The 27,500-nt window shown below is 42.4% G+C and overlaps 1 protein-coding gene across 13 annotated transcripts in view; it reads right to left on the bottom strand.

The window, feature by feature from the left end:
• The window catches only part of OtopLa (proton channel otopetrin-like a), a 419,182-nt gene that overhangs the window by 156,508 nt on the left and 235,174 nt on the right, over positions 1-27,500 (bottom strand). For 5 of the 13 annotated variants that reach the window (XM_086553520.1, XM_086553526.1, XM_086553528.1 and 2 more), the window contains exon 1: positions 20,760-21,216. The exons of 6 other annotated variants lie outside the window; for them this stretch is intronic. Coding sequence is in view for 1 of the 7 variants with exons in the window: in XM_086553512.1 (XP_086409638.1) it covers positions 5,195-5,927 (733 nt within the window). In the remaining 6 variants the exon portion in view is untranslated. Of the gene's footprint in view, positions 1-5,194; positions 6,194-11,413; positions 11,466-20,759; positions 21,217-27,500 lie in introns of those variants that run through there. 2 more of the 13 variants (XM_086553524.1, XM_086553512.1) reach the window with 2 other exon arrangements.

The following is a 27,500-nucleotide window of genomic DNA, read 5'->3' as shown; positions in this document are numbered from 1 at the left end:
ATATATATATATATATATATATATATATGTATGTATGTATGTATAAAAGATATATAATTTCAAAACAAGTGCTCATTCTGCTTGATATTGACAATCGTCTTTTTTTACATGATGACTAACCCCGTAAACCATCCTCTGCCATCTTTATCCAAAACCTCATTTCAACAAAATTATAATTCTACAACAAGTAAGAAGACAGGGTTTATCAAAACACATGAGCAAGTCACTCCCTCCCTCCCTTACGCCCTCTCCCTCTCCCTCTCTATCAACTTCCCTCTCTCCCCCTCACTCTCCCTCTCCCTCTCTCTTCTTCCCTCCCTCCTCTCTCTCTCTCTCTCTCTCTCTCTCTCTCTCTCTCTCTCTCTCTCTCTCTCTCTCTCTCTCTCTCTCTCTCTCTCTCTTCTTCTTCTTCTCCCCCCCTCCCTTCCACCCATACTCCCTCACACACACTCGCACTTGGCCCCCGTCATGTCTCTGATTGTGTATCCGGCCTGCGCTCACCTACGGGAAGGACTCGTCGGTTCAAGAGCATCGCGGTTGGATCCCATTTTTCCTCTTTGTTGCGCGGATCAAAGGGAATGGAGGAAGAAAAGGAGGAAGGAAAGGAGGGAGGGAATTGAGAAGAGGGGAGGAAGGGGGAGAAGAGGGGAGGGAGGGATAAAATGAAGGAAGAAAGAAAGTGGGAGAGGAGAGGAGGGGGGAGGGATGAAGGGATGAGGGAGAGGGAGGAAGGGGAGGAAAGAGGGAATGACTGAGGGAGGGAGGGAGGGAGGGAGGGATGGAGGGAAGGAGAGAGAGAGAGAGAGAGAGAGAGAGAGAGAGAGAGAGAGAGAGAGAATAAAGAGAGAGAGATGTAGAAACAAAAAAATAAAAGAAAGGGGAAAGGAGAAAAGGAGGAGAAACCCCGAGAAGGAGGAACCTCACTGAAGGCAACGTTCCCAGCCAACATTCTGCAATACTTTGTTCTGCTGAATCGTTTGATGTTCATGAGAGTTCGAATTCCCCCACAACCCCATAATCCCACCCCACCCACCTCACACCCACTCCCACCCCACCTCCATCTCCTCCCCATTATCGCAATCCCACCCCACCCCACCCAACCTCCACCTCCTCCCCACCATCACTACCCCACCCCCGCCCACACCACACACATACCGATGCACTGCTAGGTCGGATCGCAAACCTAATATTTCCACCTGCTCGATCTATACCTTGCTAGTATAGATGTAAATGGTTTAAAAGTGTGTGAATGTGTGTGCGTGTGTGTGTGAATGTGATAGTTAGTGTGTATGTGAGAATGAATAAATAAATGAGTGAGTTAGTTAGTGAGTGAATGAGTTAATGAGTGAGTGGGTGGGTGGGTGGGTGGATTGGTGGTAGAGTGAGTGAGTGAGTGAGTGAGTGAGTGAGTGAGTGAGTAAGTGAGCGAGTGAGTGAGTGAGTGTGTGAGTGAAATGTGAACGATTGCGTTAGTGAGTGCGTGAGTGGGTTAGTGAGTGCAAGAGTGTGCGTGCGTATGTGCGTGCGTGCATGTGTGTACCAAATCCCCTTATCACTAAAACAACAGAGCAGAGCAATAAAACCATAATAGAAAGCACGAAAACGGCCAAAATGACCACGTGAAGAGACTGAGCACGTAATGAGCGCCACGGTCACTTGCGCACGACACGTCCCGGCCGTTGTTAAGGGCAATTGCCGAGCGTGAGTGTGTGAATGTGGCGCCATGACCGCCACGCTGGGGCAGAGGAGGGGGAGGGGGGAGGGAGAGGGGGAGGGTGAGGGAAAGGGGAGGGTGAGGGAGGGAGAGAGAGGGAGAGAGAGGGAGGGCGAGGGAGGGAGGGAGGGAGGGAGGGAGAGAGAGAGGAAGGGCGAGGGAGGGAGAGGGAAGAAAATGTGTGAAGGGAGGGGAGAGAGGGTAAGGGAAGAAAGGGGAGGAACGAAGGAAGGAGGGCATGCGAAGGGGTAGGGAGAGGGAGGGAGGAAAGAGTGATAGTAGGAGAGTGTGCGACGGGGGAGGGAGAGCGAGGGAGAGAAGGAGGGTGGAGAGAGAGAGAGAAAGGGAAAGAGGGTCTGTGAAGGGGGAAAGGGAAAGGGAAAGAAGGAACGTAGGAGAGAGGGTATGAGCATGTGCGATGAGGGAGGGAGGGGTAGGGAAGGAGAGTATGTGAAGGGAATGGAAAGGGGAGGAAGGAGGGAGGGAAGTAGGGTGTGCGAGGGGGATGGAGAGTAGGTAAAGGGGTAAAGGAGAAAGGAGAAAGAAAGAGAGAAAGAGAGAGAGATAGAGAGAGAGATAAAGACAGAGAGAGAGAGAGAGAGAGAGAGAGAGGGAGGTAGAGAGACAAACAAAGAGAGAGAGAGAAAGAGGGAGGCCGAAAGAAGGGGAAGGTAAAGTGAGACGGGACGGAAGAAAGACGGAGAAAGGGATTAGTGAGAAAGGGCACAAAGAGAGGAGGGAGATTGAGAGGAAGGAAGGAGAGAGAGAATGAAGGGACGGAGAGTTTGAGATGGAACGATACACCTCATGGACGGAAGAACTTCAAAGAAAAGAAATAAATAAAATAAAACTCCCAAGCTCAATAAAATTCTCGTACATGTAAACACATAAACAAAACAAAACAAAAAAACATGCAAACGCTTCACCATGCAAAAGACAACAAATAAAACACAACTTGAAAGCAAAACATGGATACAACATAAAATTACACAAACAAAAAAATACACGAGCAAGAAACCCTGTCGGCGCAAGCAAGAACGCACAAACACACGCACAAACAAAAGGGCGTAGATGCGAGCAGAGTAACGAGCCTGACGACCTCGGGGAGTTAATTACCGCGTCACATCAAACACCTCGTAAACAACAACAATAACAACAGCAACAGCAGCATCAACAACGGCACTCTTAGACAGCCTCCCCCGACAACCGTTCAAATCCTATCCCTCTCGCTGCCTAATGTCTGTGCTTAAAGTCCTTTTTTATTCGTGTCTCATATTCACCAATCTATCTATTTCTTTGCGCATGTATCGATCCATCCATGTGTTTTTATATTTCTTAAGTCATTTATAGATTTATTTCCGCCCTTCATCTATTCATTCGCGTTTCCTATTTATCCTCGCCCTTATACATGTATCTATTTCCTCATTCACATACCTATTTCTTTGAATATAAAGCGTCCATCCACACTGTTACGATTTATTCGCATACATTACGATTTTACTTTAAATTTATACATTTCTTTCAATAAAAATAATCGAAACAACACTCCATTTCCCCATCAAAATATTACCAAAACATTACGACCTCAAAAACAGGACAGAGATGACAGACAATCCTTCTACTATTGCTACTACCAATACTTCTACTAACACTACTATTATCATCTTGGCAACCTCCACCTCCATTACTTCTGTCAATAGTACACTTACTATTGCAATTCAGAACCCAAACTCAAATACTGTGTGCGACGTCAGAGCATAGGAGATCCATAAGTTTCGAAAAAAAAGACAGCCATGACCACGGGACAGGAGTGGAAGAGGGTTATAAACGTAAAATATAATGATCTAAAAAAATAACAAGGTATTTTTCACATTAATACCACTAGAGGAGACCACTTATATCAATACTTGCAATAGTACTGTTGATGCTGCAAGGCTAACACTAATACTATTAGTTACTAAGATTGCTGATATTATTAGTGATGATTACTTGGTGACATGAAGATAAAAGTAACAGTAATAATAATCACCATTAGCAGGGATAAAGTAATAATACCTGAGATAATAACAGTAGGAATAGCAGTACCAGTAATTCTAGTAGCACTAGTAGCTGGAGTAGCAGATGCAATATAAGTAGTTGTGGTAATAGTAAGGAGGGGTAGAAATAATGGTAGTAGTTGTTGCCTAGTTAATGATAGTGGTATTAGTGAAAGTAGTAGTAGTAGTAGTAGTAGTAGTAGTAGTAGCAGTAGTAGTAATAGTAGCAGTAGTAGTAGTGGTGGTGGTGGCAGTAGTAGTAGTAGTGGTGGTGGCAGTAGTAGTGGTGGTGGCAGTAGTAGTAGTAGTAGTAGTAATGATGGCAGTAGTAGTGGTGGTGGCAATAGTAGTAGTAGTGGTAGCGGTAGTAGTAGTAGTAGTAGCAGCAGAAATAGTAGTATAAGTAATAGTGTGGTTGCAGTAGTGTCAGGATCATTATAATAATAATAATCATTATTATCATTATTATTATTACTATAGTCGTAGCAGTAGTGAATTCTAAAATGATTTCTTCTTCACTTCATCGCCATCTTCCCTTTCCCCCTCCCCCTCCCCCTCATTTCATCTCCGCGCACCTAAATCCCGCGTGGAAGCCTCCTCGAACGGTCCGTGAAGCGGATTCCACGTCAAAGCGACCGAGAAAGAGGTTTAGCTGCCGCCGTTCCGTCGCAGTTCAATAAAAATATATCTAATGTGATTTTAATGATAATGACGATGGTATTTTTAGCTTGGTTCACAAAAAGAACCTTACTGAAACTAATGACAATGATAATGATAATCCATTCGAAATTACAAAGGGTTTCAATAAATAGTAACTAAAAAAAACACACAACACACACAAAAATATGATGCTATCATCCAATTAAAAAATATCTTAATATATAATTGAATAAATTGCCACAATTACTACCCTCGTTTTCTTACGAGCAAGACTTCTCTTTCTCAGTAAAAGAATGGATCTACTACAACTGACAGAATTCTGAAACAGACCTACGCAGATACATACGACTCAAAGGGAAATGTATGTTCAGATGCAATTTCCTTCGTCTGTCCCTGTGTTTGCTAGTGTGTATCATAGTGAAGGTAGTCTATATGACAAATTTGGAAAATCTAGCATAACTGAGTAAACACTTTGCTTTTGGATTCACGATCCATGTTCAATATTGTTACAAAAAAATGCTTTTGGATCCACGCTCTGTAATATTGTTACAAGAAAATGCTTTTAGATTTACGATCCACGCTATGTATTATTGTTACAAAAAATGCTTTTGGATTTACGATCCACGCTCTGTAATATTGTTACAAAAAAATAATAAAATAAAAAATAGAAACAATCCTGATCTGTAAACAGCATTTTTGGCAGCATGACTGCAGGAGAATTGAAGTCTGGTTACTGCGCCCGTGGCAAATGGCGAGTCACAGACACCTACATCAGGACACATACCTTCGGGCTGAGCCAAGGGCTTCTTCAAGGAGTATCTCGGGGCAGCGGTGGGCGGCACCAAGGCCCCCTGAAGCGCCTCGCCAGGAGAGGGGGGGTCCGCCCGCGACTCTCCTCCCGCCAGGCCCGTGGAGGTGCCTGCAGTGTTGGACTCGTTGGAGGTGTTGGAGGACCTGGACACGTCCGACACATTGGACTTCTTCCTCGAGGAGGGCCTGGAAGGGGCGCGGGCCTTGGTCCTCTTGGCGGGCGCAGGCAGCTTCGTGAAGCTCTCCCGGGAGGACGAGGCCAGATTCCTGCTGATGGCGCGCTCGTAGCTGTCCGACCTGGCCAGGTGGCACACGGGGATGTTATCCCCGCGAGGGGACGACGTCCCGTCCTTGGCGCCCTCCGCGTTCCACCTGCGCCTGGCGCCCCGGCTGCTCCCGCCTCCCTGCAGGTCGTTGGTGCCATCCATGGTGGCGCCGTAGGACGTGGAGGCGGCCGCGCCGGAGCCGGCGTCCCCTTCCGACAGGATCTTCGTCTCGTGCTCGCGTATGGCGCCGAGGGGAACCACCCTGGAGGCGTAGCGGGAGAGTCTACGCAGAAGGCCAGCGTGGTGGTGCCGCGAGTGGTGGAGGAATGAGGTAGCCGCAGGCGGGCAGGACTGCGCGGCCGGTGTCAGGTGAGGCGGTGCGGCAGGCTCCTCCCTCACCGCAGACCCGCTGATGGCCGCCACGCTGGGCTCACCTTTCATTATAGCCGCCCACGCCCTCACGCTCACAACTGGAGTTCCTCCTCAGGACACTCACGCCCCACTCATGTCCCTTGTGAGCGGCCCTTCTTCCCCGCAGAGTCCCTGGTCTCTTTTTCGTCCGTTTCCCTCTCCTTCTCCTTCTTCCGCCGAACTCTTCCCGCCAAGAGTCCGTAAAAGAGGTCAGTTCAGGCTCGCACAAGTCCACCTCAAGAGAAGCCCGATCACATTTCCAGGGGCTCAATCACGTGGACGCTCAACACACAGGGGCGGAGCGCCGGTGGCTGCGAGTCCCTCCCTCCTTTCCCCCCTTTGGCTTCAGACTCCCTCCTAGGACCTCCTGCTACCCTCCCCCTCCCCCTTCCTTGGAGCACATTATTTCCGCTGAAAAGCAATACCTCGTCTTCGCGTTAGCTGCTTTTAGGGGAACTTTTTCACTGAAGAAGTTGCACATTAATTATGATTAATCATTTAATTACGGCGAGGAAGATGATGACGTCAACGCTAATGGTTATTATATGACGAAGATGATGACTATAGTACCTGTAATAATGATATTTTTTCTATATCATCAAGAGTGATAAATAAGAATTATGTTGCCTTTGATAACATGATTATGATAACGATCAACAATGATAGAAATCATGATGATTAAATAAGATGATCATCACTGTGATGATACTAACGATAAGAGTTAATGATGATCGTTTCATCACTGTCTCTTTTATTGCACTCCCTCCTCTCTGTCCCTGTTTCTGTCTGTCTGTCTATCTGTCTGTCTGTCTGTCTCTCTCTCTCTTCCCCCTCTCTCTTTGACTCGACATCTTCAGTCCCTTCGCCCTCAAGGAGATAATTTTCTCAAACGATAACTTGGTGCTCACAAATGCTGCCGTTACCATTTCTTGCAAGGCGGCCTTGTGCAACAATGTGCCTCCACCTACTGATAAACACGTGACTGCTAATCTCTCTCTCTCTCTCTCTCTCTCTCTCTCTCTCTCTCTCTCTCTCTCTCTCTCTCTCTCTCTCTCTCTCTCTCCCCTTCTCTAGCCCTTCCACTCTAAAACAAACAAATAAACAAACACGCGCACTTTTCTCTCGTCACGTTGTTTTTCACGATAACCCCCCCCCCCTACCCCATCCCAACCCCTTCTTTACAATTTGCAGAGTAACAACCATCAATATTCCTGACTCGGAAAGTAAACAAAAACATATCATATTGCAATCTCATTCTTAGCTTTCTTCGTCTACCTTGTTCTTCCCATATCCATCACATTTTCAGCCTATTCTAAATCTTTATTCTATCTGCAATCTGTCCCCCTCACTCGACAAAACACCTAGTTAAGACACCTTTTTATCATGGTAATTCACACTCGTACAATTTTTTTTTCTCCCTCCTCTTCATTCTCCCTTTCCCAATAAACCCTTTACAATCTTCACTCACGCCCACACACACACGCGCGCGCACGCACACACACACACACACATAAAAACACACCCTCACACACAACATACACACACAAACACACATAAACACGTTCTCCTTCAGATCATCCCACTCCAAAACATTCTCCACAAAGAAAATTGATGTCACTCCTTCTCAGCCTCCCACTCCCCTTTCCCGCCCTTCCTCCCCAACATTGCTTCAGTCTCCAGCCCCCCTTCCCCACCGTAACCCCACTCACAATACTCTTCCCCCTCTCCCCCCTTCCCTTCCTTCTACAGAAAAAAACGATGTCACTTCTCTTATGCCCTTTCCCCTCCCCATACCCTCCTCACATGATGAGTAAAGTTTCTCCTCTTCTTATCTCACTCCTTTCCAGCCTTCTCTTCCCTTTTCCCCGCTCTCCCTCCATAGAAAATGATGTTTCTAATCCTTAATCGCCTCCCCTCCCCCCGCACGCCCGCCAATCCGCCGCCAACACACCAACACCTAAATCCACTCCTCCACAATCCTCCATCCTCCTCCCTCCCCCTTCCAGTCCGCACTCTCTCCACTCCATTCTCTCACCCTCACCTTCACCCATATACCACCCATCACCCGCCTCAAGCTTGCGTCATCCTCTGGCACCATACGCTGCTTTTCGATGTTGCGAGGGTCGTCGCGGACACACACACACAAACACACAAACACACAAACAAACAAACAAACAACACACACACAGACACACACAAAAAAAAAAAAAAAAAAAAAAAAAAAAAAAAAAAAAAAAAAAAAAAAAAAAAACGCCCCTCGCCCGTTAACATCACAATAGTCGCCATGGATGTGTATTGCTTACTTCCTCACAAGGGGGGGGGGTTAAGATGGGGGACGAGCCGAGGAGAGAGGATGCTGTAAGAGAGTCATGGAGTAGGAGAGGGTGAAGATTATGCAAAAGTAAAGGTGACGGTTTTTTTTCGTGTGTGTATGAGAAAGGAGAGAGAGAGAGAGAGAGAGAGAGAGAGAGAGAGAGAGAGAGAGAGAGAGAGAGAGAGAGAGAGAGAGAGAGAGAGAGAGAGAGAGAGAGAGATAGGGGAGGGGGGAAGAGACCGGCAGACAGAGAGAGAAATTGAAGAGAGAGTGAGTAAGAGACCACAACAAGAGGAGACCAAGCGAGAAGAGAGATAAACAGATAAACAGCCAGAAAGGCAGGGAAAGTGAGAGATAATTCTAATGCACAGAGTTGCAACTGAGGACCTGTTGCCGCAAGAACTGCTCATGACATTTAAAGATCTAGATTCACAACAGTGCTACCTTGTGAGCGAGTGTATGAAGGCGTGGGTGGGGGCGTGTAAGTGGGTATTCAAAAGTGGGCATATGTGTAGGTGTATGAGTGTACATGAGTGTGTGTGTGGCTATGGTTTTAAGTGCGTTGCTCTTATGTATACTTGATTATGTATGAGGATGCTGTGTTTATTCATTTCCTTTTGCTTATGAGGCTGTTGGATAAACAAATTAATATAAGCTCTCATATGACAAGGATATTTAATTATCACGAATGTATATCGTTCACTCGATTCACGTTATTATTACCATTTTTAGCAAAAAAAAATATAATAACGACAGTAAATAAAACATCAGGAAAAAATCAGTCTCATCAAGGTCCCCAAATGAAATCAAGAACTGTCATGTTTATAATCCTTTTAAAAATGTCATAATAATTAATTCATTACTAAATAATCAACCGCCATTTGCTAATAACTGCCGAGTACTTCTTAATGGCCATTAGTTTCCATAATTCCAAACTGTCATTAGAAGTCATATCGCCACACAGCCGTTTGTTGCCATGTTTCCAAACACTCGTTAGATGTATAATCTCCAAACGATCGTTAGACAACCCTTTTCCAAACGTTTGTCAGGCGTGACCAAACGTTTTTTCCACATACTTCCACACGATAGTTGGATAATCACACGCGTGCGTTTGATATCACTACGGAACCGACAGCACGAGAGAACAACACACGGTAAACTGGCGAGAGAGTGCCGGGCAGCTAACATGATCAGGGGGGTAGGGGGAGAGGAAGAGGTGGGAGGGTGGTGGTGGGTGTCTCTACGGCCTTAGCACTGAGCCTTGCATGGAGGGCGCATCGTCATCGCCGTAAATATGAATCCTAAATCTTAACTTTATTTATCTCTCTCTCCCCCACCCTCTCGTTCATGCTTTCTTTTGCCATTCCTTACTCGTGTGTATCTCTTTCTCGCGACTCTAAATGCATCGTATTCCTCTCTCCCCACGAACCGTGTATCTATATTGCTTATCTTTTCATGTTGAATAAATATATTTATATATAAATATATATACATATATATACATACATATACATATAAATTTATATATACATATATATATATATACATTTATACATATATATATACATATCTATTTATATATGTATATATATAAATACATATATATCACATAATGTAAACACACCTGACTGACATTAAAAATAGACGATATTATCATAATACATGATTGCAATAGTGGGAAGTGGGGGGAGTAGGACCGTGAGTACAGAGAGGGGAGGGGGAGGAGCAGAGAAGGGGGATGATGGGGGGGAGGGGGGGAGGAAGGGTCAGTGTTGCCACCCCGCTGTCCCCGTATTTAACCCCCAAGTTCCGGTATCTCGTGAATCCTGCATTTCCGGCACACTAAAAAACCGACAATGATAGGCGTAGCCAAGCATTTTTTCCTCTCCCGCCCATCTCTATTTTCTCTCTTCCCTTTTCCTTTAATTCTTGATAAAGCAGGGGGCGCACTGGAAAGGGGCAACGGGCGGTTTTACTTCATGAACAGGCCCGCGCTAGAACGGGATTATCATGAAGAGATAGAGGAGGAGGAGGAGGAGGAGGAGGAGGAGGAGGAGGAGGAGGAGGAGGAGGAGGAGGAGGAGGAGGAGGAGGAGGAGGAGGAGGAGGAGGAGGAGGAGGAGAAGAAGAAGGAGGAGGGGGAGGGGAAAGGGTAGGGAGAGGAACTGGAGGAGGGGGAGGAGAAGGAGGAGGAAGGAAAAGAAACAAAGACGAAAGGAGGGAACAAGAAGGGAGAGAAGGTAGATTCAATGAACGATAGGCAAACAGAAGAAATGGAACACGAGAGAATAGAAAGAAAATACAAAAGAACAAAGAGTTCCCGCAACCACTGTAGTAAAACCAGAAGAAATCTTTCCTGGAGGTGACTCGGCAGAAGAACAGACCATCATCCCTTAATCCATCTTCTTGGAAAAAAATACAAAAACAAAATAAAAAAGAGAAATTGGGGATGAAAAATAATCATGAGGATTATGTGGAAGAAAATAACAAACGCAAAGATTTGCTCATAAAAAAATAAAGAGAAAGCGATAAAGTGAAAAAAAACATAAACCTGAAGAAAAAACTGCCATTAATAAAGAGGCAAAAAGTAGGAACACAAAGGGAATTCCTTCATCCCTATTACAAACAACATAGTTGAATCCTGATATACAATAGAGGCCCAAGCAACTGCAAAGCATCATTAGACAGGATATAACGGCTTGCCGCATGATACTTGTGTAATGACTTACAAACAGCTTGTGAAGTGAGAGAGACGAGAAAGGGGAGGGACAAAGAGAGCAGGGTGATAAAGGGGAAAAAGAGATTGGGAAGGGAAAGAGAGATGGCAGGGAGAGAGAGGGATGGGTGAGAAATGGAAGGGTGCAAGGTGTGTGTGTGTGTGTGTGTGTGTGTGTGTGTGTGTGTGTGTGTGTGTGTGTGTGTGTGTGTGTGTGTGTGTGTGTGTGAGAGAGAGAGAGAGAGAGAAGGGGGGAGTGGGAAAAGAGAAAGGATGGAAGATGAGCGGAAGAGAGAGATGAAAGGGAAGAGAAGCACGTGTGTAAAATAGAAACTCCATCCTTGTCCATATCAGATGATCACAGCGTCACGGTCGCTTGCCGTGAAGCTCATAACATTGTGCAAAACAAACTAGGCGGCTCATGCCACACACATATGCACAAGGGTATACGCATACCCTTGCTCATTAGCACATTTTTCAACTTACGTTTCGTGATGGAATGAGATATCTGCTTGTGCTTGTTGGTTCAACGTCTTACCTGAAAAGAGAAAGAAAGACTATTAACGATTGTTAATTGTTAGAATATTTTGGGTAAATTCCGAATAACATTTAAATGTCTTCGGGATGTCTTCCGGTGTATGCCTTAGTCATCTCGTGTCCGCTGCCTTTGTGTGTGCTGTATGAACTACTGCATTCATCGGGCAACAATAGCAGTCGTTGTATCCCCCTCTCCCTCTACTTCAGTCTTGTGTCTGTTGTTTACATACTTCCACGTTTACCCCCACCCCCTCTCTCTCTACCATGTTCTTTACTTCTCTGCATTTTCATCTAAGCAATACCTAATCAATTGTGACTTAGTTTATTAGTATGGTGCCAGCTTGCGTGACCCCCTTGTTGACAACCTACTTGACCAAACAATGCCCCCAAAATAAAAACTGTGACCTACGACGATTGGTCTCTCAGTTCTTTCTCACTCCGCTACAGTCCAGCCGCGACCTGATACCTGTCCAGATTGCCCTGACCTCGGCCAGGAGCCTCTCCGGGTCAGGCCACGCCCTCTCGTAACTCTATCTCCACTCAGCCAGCTTCTCACACCCTTCTCACACGACCTGCCCCGGCTTTGACCCAGCCGATCCAGAGAAGTCACGATACATTAATCTTTATCCATCAATAAACAATCATCATTAACTGGCCGTGTTTGCAATCACCCCTCTTTATCTTACCTCTCCTGCTTACGACATCCTCCCGTATTTTCCCTAATTACTATTCCTTCACAACTGTTCTCTCTCTTCTCTCTCCATCTATCCCCACCGACACGAGGAACCTAATCCCCCTCCCCCTCCTCTCCCCCTCCCCCGCCCTCCCTCCAGCTTCAACCGAGCTCTCTCTCCTCCGCTAAGAACAGCTTGACCTGAAACTTCCCCTCCTTGTGATGTCAACGGACCAAATCGACGCAGAAGTAACGTTACACTTCTTAGATGAGGAGCTAGTAAGTGAGGGGAGGGGATGAGAGGGAGAGGGAGAGGGAGAGGGAGAGAGAGACAGAAAATGAGGGATAAAAAATAGCGAGGGAGAGGGAGAGACAGAGAGAGAAATGATGGATGGAAATAGCGAGGGAAGGGGAGAGGGAGGGAGGAAGGGAGGGAGAGAGAGCGAGAGTGCGAGCAGAGCGAGCGAGAGTGCGAGCAGAGCGAGCGAGAGAGCGAGAGAGATAAAGAGATAGAGAATGAGGGATAGAAAATAGCGCGGGAGGGGGAAGGAGAGAGGGAGGGAAGAAAGAGAGAGAGAAAGGGATGAAGGGAGGGAGAGAGAGAGAGTGAAAGAGACAGAGAGAGAGAGAGAATGAGGGATAGAAAATAACACGGGTCATGGAGAGGGAGGGAGGGAGAGGGGAGAGAGGGAGAGGGGAGAGAGGGAGAGAATAAGGGATAGAAAAAGAGCGAGGGCGATCAAAGAGCCGTAACCGTTACCGAAATGCTTATCTGTCCGACTTTTTTCCCCTCCATGTTTAGCCCTCTTCCTCTCCTCTTAATTAATTCTCAAGTACATACTAATTAGGCTTAATATACATCGCTGGGTGTTTGCTATCTGATTACCTATTTCTCGATACCATTTCCAATAGTTTTAAAACTCTCATTACCTATTTGTGTTGCAATTTCGGACTCATCAAAATACGATCAAGTTTTGCGCAATTTAGTTTTCCTTTAACAGCGTACAAAAAACAACATTACTGTGTCCCCACAAAAAATTAACCTCAACATTCACCCTTTGCATACAAAACGACGGAAGCTGCATAATCGTAATTAACAATTCACGAAGCAACTTTGCAATATTACATGCATGCAACAATCTACGTTCAGAAATAGGTAAGAGTACTTTGTTTATATCAGTCGTCAGTCAACTCGTCCCTGTCAAGTACAACATTTACGAGCAGTGATTACAACTGAAAATCAATTCACACTTAGTAAGGTTAGACTCACTAATGAAGTCATAACCATTACGAATGTTACTAATTAGAGTCTGCAACCATCATAAAGAATTTCACTACATCTTTTCTAAATAAACTCTTTACCCTTATTGATATTATTATCATTATTACCATGAGCATTATTACCATCGTCATTATTATCATCGTCATTATCAACGCTATAATTATTATTATCATCATTACAATTATAATTTTTATCATCATTATCATCATCATCAGCGCAACGATTATAATCGATAAATGCATCCAACCCATAAAATAAACCATGCCTCTTCCAATCAACCATGAAAAACACGGTCACCAATCATCATATAAAAGTAAGACAATAAAGATCACCAATCAGCATCTCTTATTCATATTAACCAATCACGATCCAAGGTATGTATTAACACTATTCAATCAACACCAAATTAACCAATAAGCAGCCAAGACCTATCGGGATCTCACCAATTAACGTTCAATGTTATCAAAAGCAGGAGCGCCTAAGTGGACCAAACAGCCTCGAGGACGGCAGTTTATTCAATAATCTTGATGGAAGCAGACTAAGGTAAGGTAAGATAAGGTAAGGTAAGGTAAGGTAAGGTAAAGTAAGGTAAGGTAGGGTAAGGTAAGTTAATATGAGGTGAGGTAACGTAAAGTAAGGTAAGGCAAGTTACTATGAGGTAGAGCAGGGTAAGCTAGGGCAGGGTGAGATGAGGTATATAATTAAGGTGAGGTGAGTTCAGGTAAGGTACGTTAAGGGAAAGCAGGGCAATTTAAGGTAAAAGGGTAAGCTGAGGCGAGGGTGAACGAGGTCTGGCGGCGTTGAGATAAAGAGGTAAAATGGTTGGGGAAGTAAAGGAGATATACAGTTCTAGCAGAAATAGGATTGTAAGGGGAAAATGAAGGGAAGGGGGAGGAAACACGATGATTTCGCGCTAGGGATAGTATTGAACATATAAGAGGGATGCAAAATACTGTGATCAATGACTTTAAATATATATATATAATGAATACAATTTACTTTATAAGAACCGCCTACATATTCTTTTTAAAAACTTGTTTCCATAATAAATTTCAATACTTATTCTCCTTTCGCCCTACCTGAATCAGTAAAAGCTCTATCAGTACCCATAAATCCAAGAGATTCCGTGCAAAAGTGACATAAAATATCTTATTTACTTCTCCGTACTATGTCACAAGACAGCTTCATAGGAAACAGCGCCTGGAGGATGAAAACCATTGCCATACTAATGTAGCAAGTGTATTATCCTATATATACACTCCAGTTAATAAATATCAGTATTAACTTCGAATTTAAAGCCCTACATAAAAGGAATAATAAATGAATACATAAAAAAAATACTTTAATTAATCCACGAATCCTATAGAAGAGTGAAATAAAAATATACCCGTTATATTCGAGAGTATGGCAATGCGCAGTGAATATCGATCTATCGTTACTGACAAATGCCAGGCTCTACAGAGATGACTACTGCGAATGTAACTAGTAGAGTGTACAACGAACTGACATAACGTAAGTAAGCATTGCAGTAAACACAGATTTCTCCTCTTGTTTAACTGGAGGAATAATGTCAAAGACCTGTTTGTATCTGTGGCTCGAGTGTTACAGCTGTGTTGAACTCCGAAAATGCGAAATGATACCTTTCGTATATATTCTTATAAATCAATGGTTTAAGTCTCTCTCTCTCTGTTTTATATTTATATCAGTTTATTTTTCACAATACAGGAATTATTAGAACACTTAGGAACAACATATATTTGTCAATAAATCTAATATGAACGACATTACACAACCACCATCCATGAAAATAATACGCCTTCATTTCCACCACGTAATACCATGGAACACATCGTATATAATTCCACTAAACGCATAACACATAACACAAAACACCAACAAACGCATAAAGAACGCAATAACATTAAGCACATAAATCCCAGGAGATGCGACTTCGTTGTATTGACATACTGGGCGCCATTTTCTTTTTACACTTTCAATGAATATACACATGAGCAATCAAAATATTCGGGTTCTTGAATGATTTGACATTTATCGTTTGGAGATGTTTGGAGATCTATCTATCTATCTATATATATATATATATATAAATATATATATATATATATATATATATATATATATATATATATATATATGTGTGTGTGTGTGTGTGAGAGTGTGAGTGTGCGTGTGTGTGTGAATGCAACTGAAGGTCAACTCTTAAAACTTTTGTCCCTTATATATATATATGGAATGTTAATCAATACATGTAAAACATAAGGGAAATAAGGGAAACATAAGAGAAATATAGACTATTTCCTCTCCTCGAAAACTGTTACTTTCCTCTCTGCTTAAGACAGGCAAAGAGTGAGTCGTGGTAGCAGTACAATATAACAATATCAGCAAAATAATGATGATAATTGTGGTACCAGAAGTAACAAGAATTGTATTATCTTGATAACAATAATGATAATAATAACATGAGTAATAATAATATCAACACTAATAATATTAGTATTAATAATATTAGTTTAACAACCTTGATGATACTAACAGTATGACTATAATAGTAATGACAATGAGGATAATAATAACAATAATCACATAATAATAACAATGGTAATGATAATGACAATAATGATAACACTACTATTACTATTACTACTACTATTCCTACTACTAACAATAACAATAACAAAATTAATAATAAATAAATAAATAACAATCGACAACGAGAAAACAGCCAACTAATGATACAACTATGCCCCCGGCTCCCCCCCCTCCCCCAGGCGATGCAGCCAACCTGCACGTGAGCATCTCGTCACGGGGAACAGCTGCTCCTCTCGCGCCTTTGTCCGAAACTCTGATCTGCCGTAGGAAGCAGAATGGCAGACTTTTGGCAGTTGTCGTTTATGCCAGTCACGCTACTCATTTAAAAAGCATGACAGAGGTTGTTTGTCACGTCTGTCTGCTGGACTTGTCTCTCCTATCAGCTGGCCTTCACGTCAGTCCAGTATGCCATTTGTTAATCAGTTTGTTCGCGTTCTAGTCGGCATATCCATTTGGGCTTGAAAAATACTAAATGCAAAAGTATAGTAATTTTTCTTTCGTTCCGTCAACGCGGTAGAATATTTTGCCCGTCATGTCTATTTTGCAAGACAGTTGGTCGGGACGGTGAATGTTCCAGTCCGGTACACAAACCATTCTGTCAGTCATCTGCCCGGTAAGTCATCACATGGTCAGCAAACTGTCAGTCGCTCTGGTACCCAACCGCAATATAATCAATCATCAGATCAGTTTACAAAATGACTGCTCTGATTAACTTTCTACAATGACTTTGACATACAACGTATATAGAGACCAAGAGACGTTCGGAATGTGATATTCTAGATAATAAAATAAAGAAGTCTGGAATGTTACAAGCAAGGTGCATGTGGAATAAGGCTAAAACGAAGAGGAAGGGGAGAAGAGCAGACGAGGAAGTAGACAAAATTGTGGAATAAGAAAGAAGAAATGAAAGACGAGGTTGAAAAGGAGAGAGAGAGAGAGAGAGAGAGAGAGAGAGAGAGAGAGAGAGAGAGAGAGAGAGAGAGAGAGAGAGAGAGAGAGAGAGAGTCTGTGTGTAGATAAAAGCAGGAAGGAAATGAAAGGGAGGGAGGGAGAGAGAGAGAGGATAAAAGAGCCGAGAAAAAAGAATTGCAGTTTAAGCTGGAATCACCGGAAGGGCTGGCGACAGGGGACAGAGGGAGATAGATAACGAAACAGAACGGAGAACGGAGGGAAAAGGATAAGAGACGCAGCGAAGAGCAGAGGGAGATGGAAAATCCGCAAAGGCCAAGAGGGATGGAGGAGACGAGGGAGCAGACACGGAGGATGAAAAAGGAAATAGAATAGAGAAGAGAAACGTGGAGATTTAAGAATGGGGTTAATGAAAAGATAAGAATGCCTCTACATCTGAAAAACGGGGCGACCTGAATGAGGGTTTAACAGTCTCATCAACCATGGACTCTGTAGTGATCCCCCGGCCAAACACTCGCGAGCTTCCGCACACAATGGTTTACCAGTGGAGGAAGAGGGTCAGGAGGAGTGGAGACAAGGAGGGAGGGAAAGATTGAGAGAGAGAGAGAGAGAGAGAGAGAGAGAGAGAGAGAGAGAGAGAGAGAGAGAGAGAGAGAGAGAGAGAGAGAGAGAGAGAGAGAGAGAGAGAGAGAGGAGAGAGAGAGAATGAGAGGAGAAAGAGGAGAGAGAGGGAGAGAGAGAGAGAGAGAGAGAGAGAGAAGGAGAGAGAGAGAGAGAGAGAGAGAGGAGAGAGAGAGAGAGAGAGAGAGAGAGAGAGAGAGAGAGAGAGAGAGAGAGGGGGGGGGGAGAGAAAGAGGGATAGAGAGAGAGAGGGAGGGAGGGAGGGAGGGAGGGAGAGAGAGAGAGAGGGAGAGAGAGAGAGAGAAAGAAAGAGAGAGAGAGAGAGAGAGAGAAACAGAGAGAGAAAGAGAGAGAAGGGACATATAGCACCGATAATAGAAATCATACCCACAAATATATATATCTCATCTATCGGCTGAACAGTGCTCAGGGACTGCTTCCCGTTTCCCCTGTCTCATCCAACACACACATTCACACACTTGTATTTGACTATGCGTTCTTCACATTCCACGCCCTCGTGTAGCTTCCCACGCTGCACGGGAATAGAACAGGTTAAATGCAACACTCGACCGGTAGGAGACGATATCCTCCTTCCTGCACAAGACCAGACGGTGTGTGTTTGGTTCCTAATGCCCAATGTAACCAAACTGTTTTTTTTCAACATGCGGATTATACCTATTTTGTCCTTCCAGGATCAAATATACTCATTGATCGCTTAAAACTTAATTTAATCTGAAACTGCAATTCTCCGTATCTCTCTCATTTCGTCATTTATCAAGTATATTTACAAAGAAAACAAAAACACTATAAAAAGGAGAAGTGATCACGTCATCGCAGCCTTCGCTAACCCAAGGCAGGTGCATGTGTTTGTCAGGTAATGCAATACTTTGGTTTGGCCTAGATGGCGGTCGTGAGTGGTCGGAGCAACAGACGTACGCACGCTTCTCTCTCTCTCTCTCTCTGTCCCCCCCTCTCTCTCTCTCTCTCTCTCTCTCTCTCTCTCTCTCTCCTCTCCCTCTCTCTCTCTCTGTCCCCCCCTCTCTCTCTCTCTCTGTCTCTCTCTCTCTCTCTCTCTAACTCCTCTCCCTCTCTCTCTAACTCCTATCCCTCTCCCTCTCCCTCTCCCTCTCTCTCTCTCTCTCTTCCAATGAATTAGTTAATTACACCTGTTAAGATTATTTTTACAAAGGTACATGTATGCAAATAGAATGCGGAGTAAATAATTATAAAAAAATGCAAATACATTCCATCATAATTATGATATACAAATACTAATAATATGGTGATAAATGTAACTAGTTGCGAAAGCTGTGGAATTTGCAGCAGCAGCAGTAGCAACAACAGCAGTATTAGCGGCATTATAACATTAACCTTAAGGCAGGTAGACCCCAGTCTTGATCACAGAAATAGGCCTATTTTTAAGGTAATACAACATACTTTATTGGATACAGAGAGAACAGAGCTCCAAATACCATTCATATGGGTTCTTTATCACTTCATATTACCATAACCTAAACTCTTATAAGTTCCATCAACAAATCCCATAGAAATTAATGAAATATCTCCTCTACTCTGTATCTTAAGCATTAGAGCACATAACATGCTCTGAAATGGTTTTCCTATGTCAAGGACGCGCCCTCTTCCGATCTGACGCAGAAATGCACCAAGAAAGCATTTCTATTTCCGCTAATTCAGTTCATACTAAAAAATGAGTTGCATATTTAGAATCAACAGGTCAAGACCTACATGATGGTACAAACATTACGATCAATATGTGGTTCCCTTTTTGTATGTCGTTTCAGATTACGTATGGCTTCACTTGAACATTACTCAATTTAGTACGCGCGCCCTTTCGGGTCCAGATACTGTGTTGCGGCTGTTGCTCGAGTTAGATTCACGTGACAAAAAATACAAACACTGTAACGTATGAATAAATAGGAGACGAAATACAGCCAGAGTAAGAAAGTCACTAAACCCATAAGATGAAAGGAAAATAGATCAAAAGTGTATATTTTTTTGTTTCTTTACTGTGGCAGTCTTTCATCTAGACTTGAACACAGGTATCTCTGGCTAATTACTACAAATTATGAATTAAAGGATCATGATACACATTCAAAATTTAAGTTACACGGCGAATCTAAATTACATACGCTTCCTCGTTACAGTGAATATGGTACATGGGGTGACTTTGAACATCTCAATGTTTTAATTCAAGTTACTGTTATATTAATGCAAAAGTGCTCTAGAACTTCGCATTTTTTTTATGAGAAACGGCGCCTTCCAATGGATTCAGTACACAAAGACAGAGCAAACACTGTAATGAAACCAGTGTATTTGTAAAACGTCATGCACTGTAAAATTGCGCCCTGTGTACCGTAGTTATAACAATGGGGCTGGTAAACGCGGTACAATTCGGGGAACAGCATGGGGTTGTATCCACGATGGATTTTTTAAAACTTCAGTACCAAAAGTATCGATGGTGTAGGAATAGTAATATACGATGACAGCAATAATAACTATTTTACCAGTATAAAAATAATGCTATTAACAATACTAGTACTAATACGAAAACATGAATAATGCATTTCGATGATGATGATGACATCTCAAATAACGATTATAATTCCAATATTAACGATAATAATGATAAAAAACACTTAAGAGTAGTAGTCGTCGCAGCAGTAGTAGCAGTGGTAATAGTAGGAGTTATATCAATAATAATAAGAGTAGGAGTATAGGAATAATAGTAATAGTAATAATGAGAGTAATAACAATGATAATGATGATCATAATAATGATAAAAAAATAATAACAATAAAACAACAATGATTATCATTAATAACAACAACAACAACAATAATAACAATAATGGTAATAATAATAATAATAATAGTAATAATAATAATAATAATAATAATGATAAATAATAACAATTACATTGGTTATAACAACAACAATAATAACAAAAGTTAAACAGTACTGACAAAACAGCAACTGAATATAAAGTTTAAATATACATTAAACATCAGCTAATACCCTGTGACCTCATTCATTACAAAGCATTATCTTTTATAACAAATAACAAGACTTATTCAGTCAGGTAAAAAGTACGAGCCCAGTTTTCTCCATTTGTTGTCATTCTGCGTTAAATATTTTTCCTTGTAATTATAATCAAACCATTATAAAGAACTTTGACTTACCTTGTGCATTGTTCTCTCCTTTTTTTGCCTTGGGTCGTTTTTCTAAACACCGGATGTAAAGGAAGGTTTTTGAAGACCGCAAGTTACTCGAAGCGGTCTATACTCTTACCGCTTCGCTCTTTTACACTTACAGACTTTACGATAACTATTCACAGCAATGCGGACTCCACTTAGGATATTCAACATTCACAAAGGCTGAAATGGATTTTTTTTTTTCCAAAATACACACACACTAAGAAAGATGCTTTATGCACCAAAACACAATGTATTCACTATGGCAACACTGAAGTCGAATCCGAACTGAGGCGAGTCGAAAGATCTAAGAATCCTTTACTGATTCTATGACCAACAGGGCCAAAATAATTCGCACAGTCACCGCAGAGGGAAACACAGAGGGAAAAAACGTTTACCTAGAGACACTCGAATCTCCCACTCGCTAGCCGTTGTGTCGCGGCGGGAATCTCAAAGATCGGGATCTCAGACTCGAACACTGGCGGGGTGAGACGATGCCACACAACGCCACGCGGACGGGAAACTTATTTTTTTTTCCCAGTTTTAAGAATCAAATTTTGGTAACCAGATCGATTTACGATCCTCCATTATATCAAATGATGTTTATATAAATAAATAATCAATAGATTATATTGATCTGTTGGGAATTCGTTAATATTATAGATATCAGTGAATGACAACGAGACAGGAATACAATCCCTGCGTTGCCAGATCTCTGCCTTGGCTACACGCGCACATGGGTTGAGGACCTGAGGTTTCCAATGGCTGCGGCGCGGGTGGATGAGCTTTTGGATGAGGCGTTCTTACTTTGACGAAAGCCTATGCGCATTAACCATCACCAATCTGGCTTTTTAGAAGGCTCTCCCTATTGTCATTTGAATTGGAAATGTAATTTGACTGTGGCGAAAAGAAGGGAGGGAGAATTTGTAATTCTATCGTCACCAAATTTTCCCGTTTGAGGTAAAAAAACGCCAACCGCCACTGATATTGCCTTAAAAAACAATACTCACACTCCATCTCCGCACTACTCAAAGGGTACTTTAGACGTATATGAGTTTAAATGGCAGCGTCAACCACCCAGGCAATATAGGTATCCTAGCAACGAAACTTGTCGTTGCGTCGACAGATACAAGTCAGAGCGAAGCAGTAAGGGGGCCTGGCAAGGGACAAAGTCATTAATACCCTTCATAATGGGTTGTGTTCAGTGAAATTGGCTCCCTAACTTAGCGTTCTTTGAACTACATAATGGGGACAGGATAGAAAACTCATTAAAGTATAAGTTGATAATACCGAAATACTGTAAAAAAGTAGCGAGTGAACGTCGATTACATACTCGCAGTCGTATCATTTTACATTATTATGGAGTAATGAGTGCGAAAAGACAACAAAACATAATATTGATGTAAACACCTACGAGGGAGAGAGAGAGAGAGAGAGAGAGAGAGAGAGAGAGAGAGAGAGAGAGAGAGAGAGAGAGAGAGAGAGAGAGAGAGAGAGAGAGAGAGAGAGAGAGAGAGAGAGAGAGAGAGAGAGAGAGAGAGGAATCACTAACTACATTAAAGCAGGGAAATTATACAGAGTTCCTGAATTACTTCGCTAAATACCAGAGGTCCGTTTAGCTGGAGGATTATCTCTAAAGTTTACACCTTGGCCTTCAGACAGAGAGCGAGACATCTTGGCAGAAAAAAGTAATAGAGAGAAAATGGAGTAATGAATATCACGGTTCGCATCCATCTCTAACACACACACACACACACACACACACATACACATATATATATACTGTATATATATATATATATATATATATATATATATATATATATATATATATATATGTGTGTGTGTGTGTGTGTGTGTGTGTGTGTGTGTGTGTGTGTGTGCGCGCGCGCGCGTATAATAGAGAGAGAGAGAGAGAATGAAAGGAAGAGGGGGCAAAGGGAAAGAGAAAGACTTACATTAGAGGAAATCAAATGCTGCGTTGGCACCTCCGCCAATCTCATTCGGGTGTGAACTGGTTGAGGGGCTGTCCCTCCCCCTTCTTACCCCCCACTGCCTTCTTCCTCCTCTCCCCCCTGTACACCATTCGACCCTCCCCTTTCCCTTTATCCTCTCGCTATCCACCGCCTCCGCTACCATCCCCCACAACCCCACTTCCCCCAGTCACCACCCCACAACCAGTCGTTTCCCCGGGAGCAAATCACTCCCCCAAATTAGCATATTTCCCCCCATAACTTTCATATTTATTGTGTCACAGTTTTGGCTTTCCTCTCGCGTGCGCACTTTGAAGAGAGAACGCGGAAATGAAGACGAGAAGAAAGAAGGAAATAAGGGGAGGGAGGGGGAGAGCAAGTTTATTAGATCAAAGAGAGCGAAGCTGAGGTTGCTTCTCCCTCCCACCCCCTGACGCCTCTAGCCGACACGTGATACCTCAGTCCCTCCCGCTGGCGTTGTCGTTTTCTATCAAGAAAGTCACTCAGACCTCCTCCAGCTTCACTCTGCTGCTTCAGCTCCCCTCGTTTTCCATCTCCCTTCCCTTTCATATTTTCTCAAAAATCATTATTGCTAAGTAAACTTATACGCATTGGACGTGTCTATATATACAATAGTACATTAGAGAATCGGTAAGTGTATTTCTTTGTGATTTTGATTTTTGCTCGCTGATAAGAAAATTGATAGAGAAAGAAAACAAATCTGAGGAGCATTTGGTAGGAATACGAAATAACGAACTTATGTACTTAAATTCATAATATATATTTTTGTAATCATATTTCAAATGTGCAGACCTTAGACAATTCATGTCCGAAATTCGTAAATAAAGTCCAAGTGTGAATCAGACACATACAAGATTAAAAGTAATTAATTATATTTTTTCTACTAATGCAAAATTTTGTCTAGGTCATCGAAGAGCAGAAAGTCCACTCGGTAATGCATAACCTGTCCTGACTCCTTCAGGCCCAGTAACAGCAGGTTCGGTTTCAGCAACACGACACCTGATCACGGCAGCGACCTGTGAAACAACCTTTTTTGACGTGTATTTTTCTTTCTGGTCACAATGATATCTCTCCATCTGTCGGAAACGTAAAAGTACTTTGTGATTTCAGTAATTATATATGAACTACGGCAAAATAAGATAAGTAAAACAACTAAACCGATCTTGCAGTAAAAATAAAAAATCCTTCGATTTGAAAATGCTCTTGCCACAAGGTAACTATTTCACACAGAACCTATACAGCTGACCAGACCTACGATGCATTTTGTCTAAACATTTCAAACAATGCTTGTAAATAAACATATCAACTTTAACCGAAACAGCAATGACGGAATGCAGTAAGAAAAAGAAGACTTATTCAGGAACGAACAGCCATTTCTCCTTTTGGGTTATCATAAAAAAAAATCATGTCTTGCAATTTCCTTGCTGGAAATTCGAAACTCAACACCTGTAGCGATGCACCTGGAGTGTCAATTGTCCTTATAAGACCTTCATCTTCAAGAAACAAACTGGCAATAAAAGCGCCGTTCCGTAGATGAAAACTCCAGCGAAAGAACCCACTTGTTGCGTCTCACGGTTCTTATTGTTTATATTAACGCGCCATTTCGCTTCCATTGTTTGCTGCATTTACCATCAAAACTGTCGAATCGGTGTTTGTGTTTCGCATACCTTCGTCGTTTAGTAGGGAAAGGATGGACAGAAGACAGAAAGAGAAAAAAGGTAAAAAGGATTTTAAAATAAAGGAATAAGTGTGAGGGCAGGGAAGACGATGCTCTCCCACGGCTCTGGCGGGAATTCGTCCCAATAAACAAAAACGGTTAACACAGCAATCAAAACAAACTGTTGATTAAACACTTCAACTAGACAGACATAGACACTTTACGTATTGTTCTAAGAGTCAATGAAATAAGCGGTAAAAGATCAACTGAAACCGTTATTTTTTGTGTCTCTTGTCATCGTCATCTTCATTATGTTATCTCACGAAAGTCTTCGTTAATCAAAAACCTTAATAAGAAACAAACTAATTAGTCACGGTTATTTAAAGAGTAAACGTCATAAAAGGAATACACAGTCGTTAAACGAGTGACTAAACCCGCTAAAGAATTTTCATCTCGCACCTCTAGGGTCCAGCACTTTTTCTACACCTTTAGTCTCGAATCTAAAGCCGACGCGGGTTATTTTAACTGTAACGGTGAGTAAACAAGGGCGTTTTATACACATGTATATAAATATACAATGTATCTCCATTACCTCGCCAGGGAGTCATAAAACTGCGATATATGGCAGCCCCACAAGAACACCCTTTTAGCCGTCATTGCTATTTTAACGGCCATGTTTACGGGCTCACCAACAGTTGTTTAAACAGTAACTTAACGCATTTAAGATCTCGGGCCAATGCAGCTGACGTGGCAAGACCTTGAGTTTACTTAAAGACCTTGCAATTCTCGAGACTCTTGACACTTTTTTTCCGTTGCTAGTTTTGCCAAAGACTAAACAAGAGGCAAATACGAAGCGGAAGTTGTGCAGAGGAATTTCCGCCGCCTAAAACGCCCGTTGACTGTTGACGAGGATTCCAAGCCCGTGATGAACAACAGATGGTTGAAGGAGTAAGTCCGTGTGATGTGATAGTGATTTTATTGCTTTCTTTGCCAGATGTTCTTGATGGTGATGCAGTTTGATATTGTTACAGTCATGAAAACCTTTATGATGCATTTAATTTAAGCTCTTAGGTGATGCAATAGAACACGCACGCAGACACACATACACATACATGAGTATGTATGTGTGTATGATGTTAATAATTTGTCTTCATTCTATTATTGTAAATACGACTATGAATAATTACCACTAGCAGGTTCATCATAATAAATCACTGCCACTGTTATCCGTTTAAATTTTTTTCATTATCAATAAATTCTACCATGGACTGTATAACCTATAATTCTCACCTTTATAAACATTATCACATACCAATAAATTATTTTCATTCACAAGCTCGTTTTTCAATATTCCGGCACGCTTCCCTCTCTCTCTCTTTCCCGCCATAAAGCAGGGCTGGCGCACGAACCTCGGAATCGCTTTTGTTTTATGGATGTTGTAATGGGATTTCACCGATCATCTAGTAATGGCAGTGTATTAGATTCTGTCTGGTGGAATTCAGTTTATCGGCTTCTCTCGTGCGCCAGTCAGTCTATGCTTGATAGTGTCACCTTTATCTCTTTTTTTCTGATTTTACGATAAGAAGAAAAGCTAATGATTTTGAAAGAAGAAAATGCTAGCCGTATTTCCGATATATGACAACACCGCCGGCGGCCCTTTGTTGCCGCTTGACAATGCCGGCATCAGAGAATGAGTTAATCAATAAACATTACAAATTGTGCATTTTGGTGCAGAGCAGCAGAGAGAGGGAGACTGGGGAGGGAGGGAAGGAGGGAGGGATGGAGTTTGAGGATTATATGGTATGTTAATACATTTGATATATATAGTCATACCATATAATTCTCATATCTAGAAAGAGAGAGAGAGAGAGAGGCAGAGGCTGAGACAGACAGAAACAGAGATACCTCACTACATAACGTAAGTGCTACACACAAAACTACTAACCATTGTTTCATCATTTTTCTTTTTCCAAATTTCATCTAATTTAATTTCTATTTGCGCTTTGGATCTGTCAGCCACGAAGCCATATATCCCTGAAATCAGTCTTCCTTGAAATGAAGTCGCCTACAATGTCAGCTCAGCTAAATTCGGGAAAAATAAACTGCCACTGCATTCAAGATCATGTTGAAGAACACTTATTTCTGCAAACTCTAGTCTAGGTCTGAAGAATTCAATGCATTTAAGGACGTCAAGTGAATCAATAGACAACTGTAAATATAATGCCAATATACTGCTGTTTCAAAAGAGAAGTTATTTGAAGTGTCTGATGTGTAAGTGTTAATAAGATTATTTTTAGGTTGTAGCCATGTGTGTGTGTGTGTGTGTGTGTGTGTGTGTGTGTGTGTGTAAGCACATTTGTGTTTTAATCAGATTTAACCAGAATGTGAAATAAGATAATAATTAACACCTGGTACAAACTTTACCTCCGATTCGAACGCAAAATTCAGCTGAACTTATCACTATAAATAAAAGCGTATGAATAAACGCCATAATCTCCCAGTAAATAAAACGCCCGAACCCAAATGAACAGCACTGTATAAATGATGTTATTACGTACTATAAACTTGACAGCGGGAAGGGGGGAGAGGGGAAACGAGAGAGGGTGGATGGTTGATGATGATGATGATGGGGGCGAAGGGAGACAGCTGATGACAGGGGTGTGATGATGTTAATGATGATGGTGAGGGAAGAAGGACAGGAAGGTGATGGTGATGAGGGAGAGGGTCAAGCAACTGGCTTGATAATGCAGGAGAGGGAGGGGGAGGGAGTAGGAGAAATAGAGACAGAAAATGGGTTACAAATTGTGCGTTTGGTAGAGGGTAGACAGAGAGAGAGAGAGAGAGAGAGAGAGAGAGAGAGAGAGAGAGAGAGAGAGAGAGAGAGAGAGAGAGAGAGAGAGAGAGAGAGAGAGAGAGAGAGAGAGAGAGAGAGAGAGAGAGAGATTACCCGTCATAAGTTCTAAGTAACTGATACCTAGACGACCCAACGCACTTGAAGAGAATACCAAACGACCATAACTAAATTGCCACACGTACATGCTCCTTCCCTCCTATTCTCCGCTCTTATTGTCTTATATT

This window comes from Penaeus japonicus, unplaced genomic scaffold, assembly GCF_977035675.1.
Source record: "Penaeus japonicus unplaced genomic scaffold, GWHDUDI00000001_assembly GWHDUDI00000028, whole genome shotgun sequence".
In the NCBI taxonomy this organism is placed as follows: Eukaryota; Metazoa; Arthropoda; class Malacostraca; order Decapoda; family Penaeidae; genus Penaeus; species Penaeus japonicus.
Note: the sequence above shows the minus strand (reverse complement) of the source record. Positions and strands in the feature narration are given on the sequence as shown.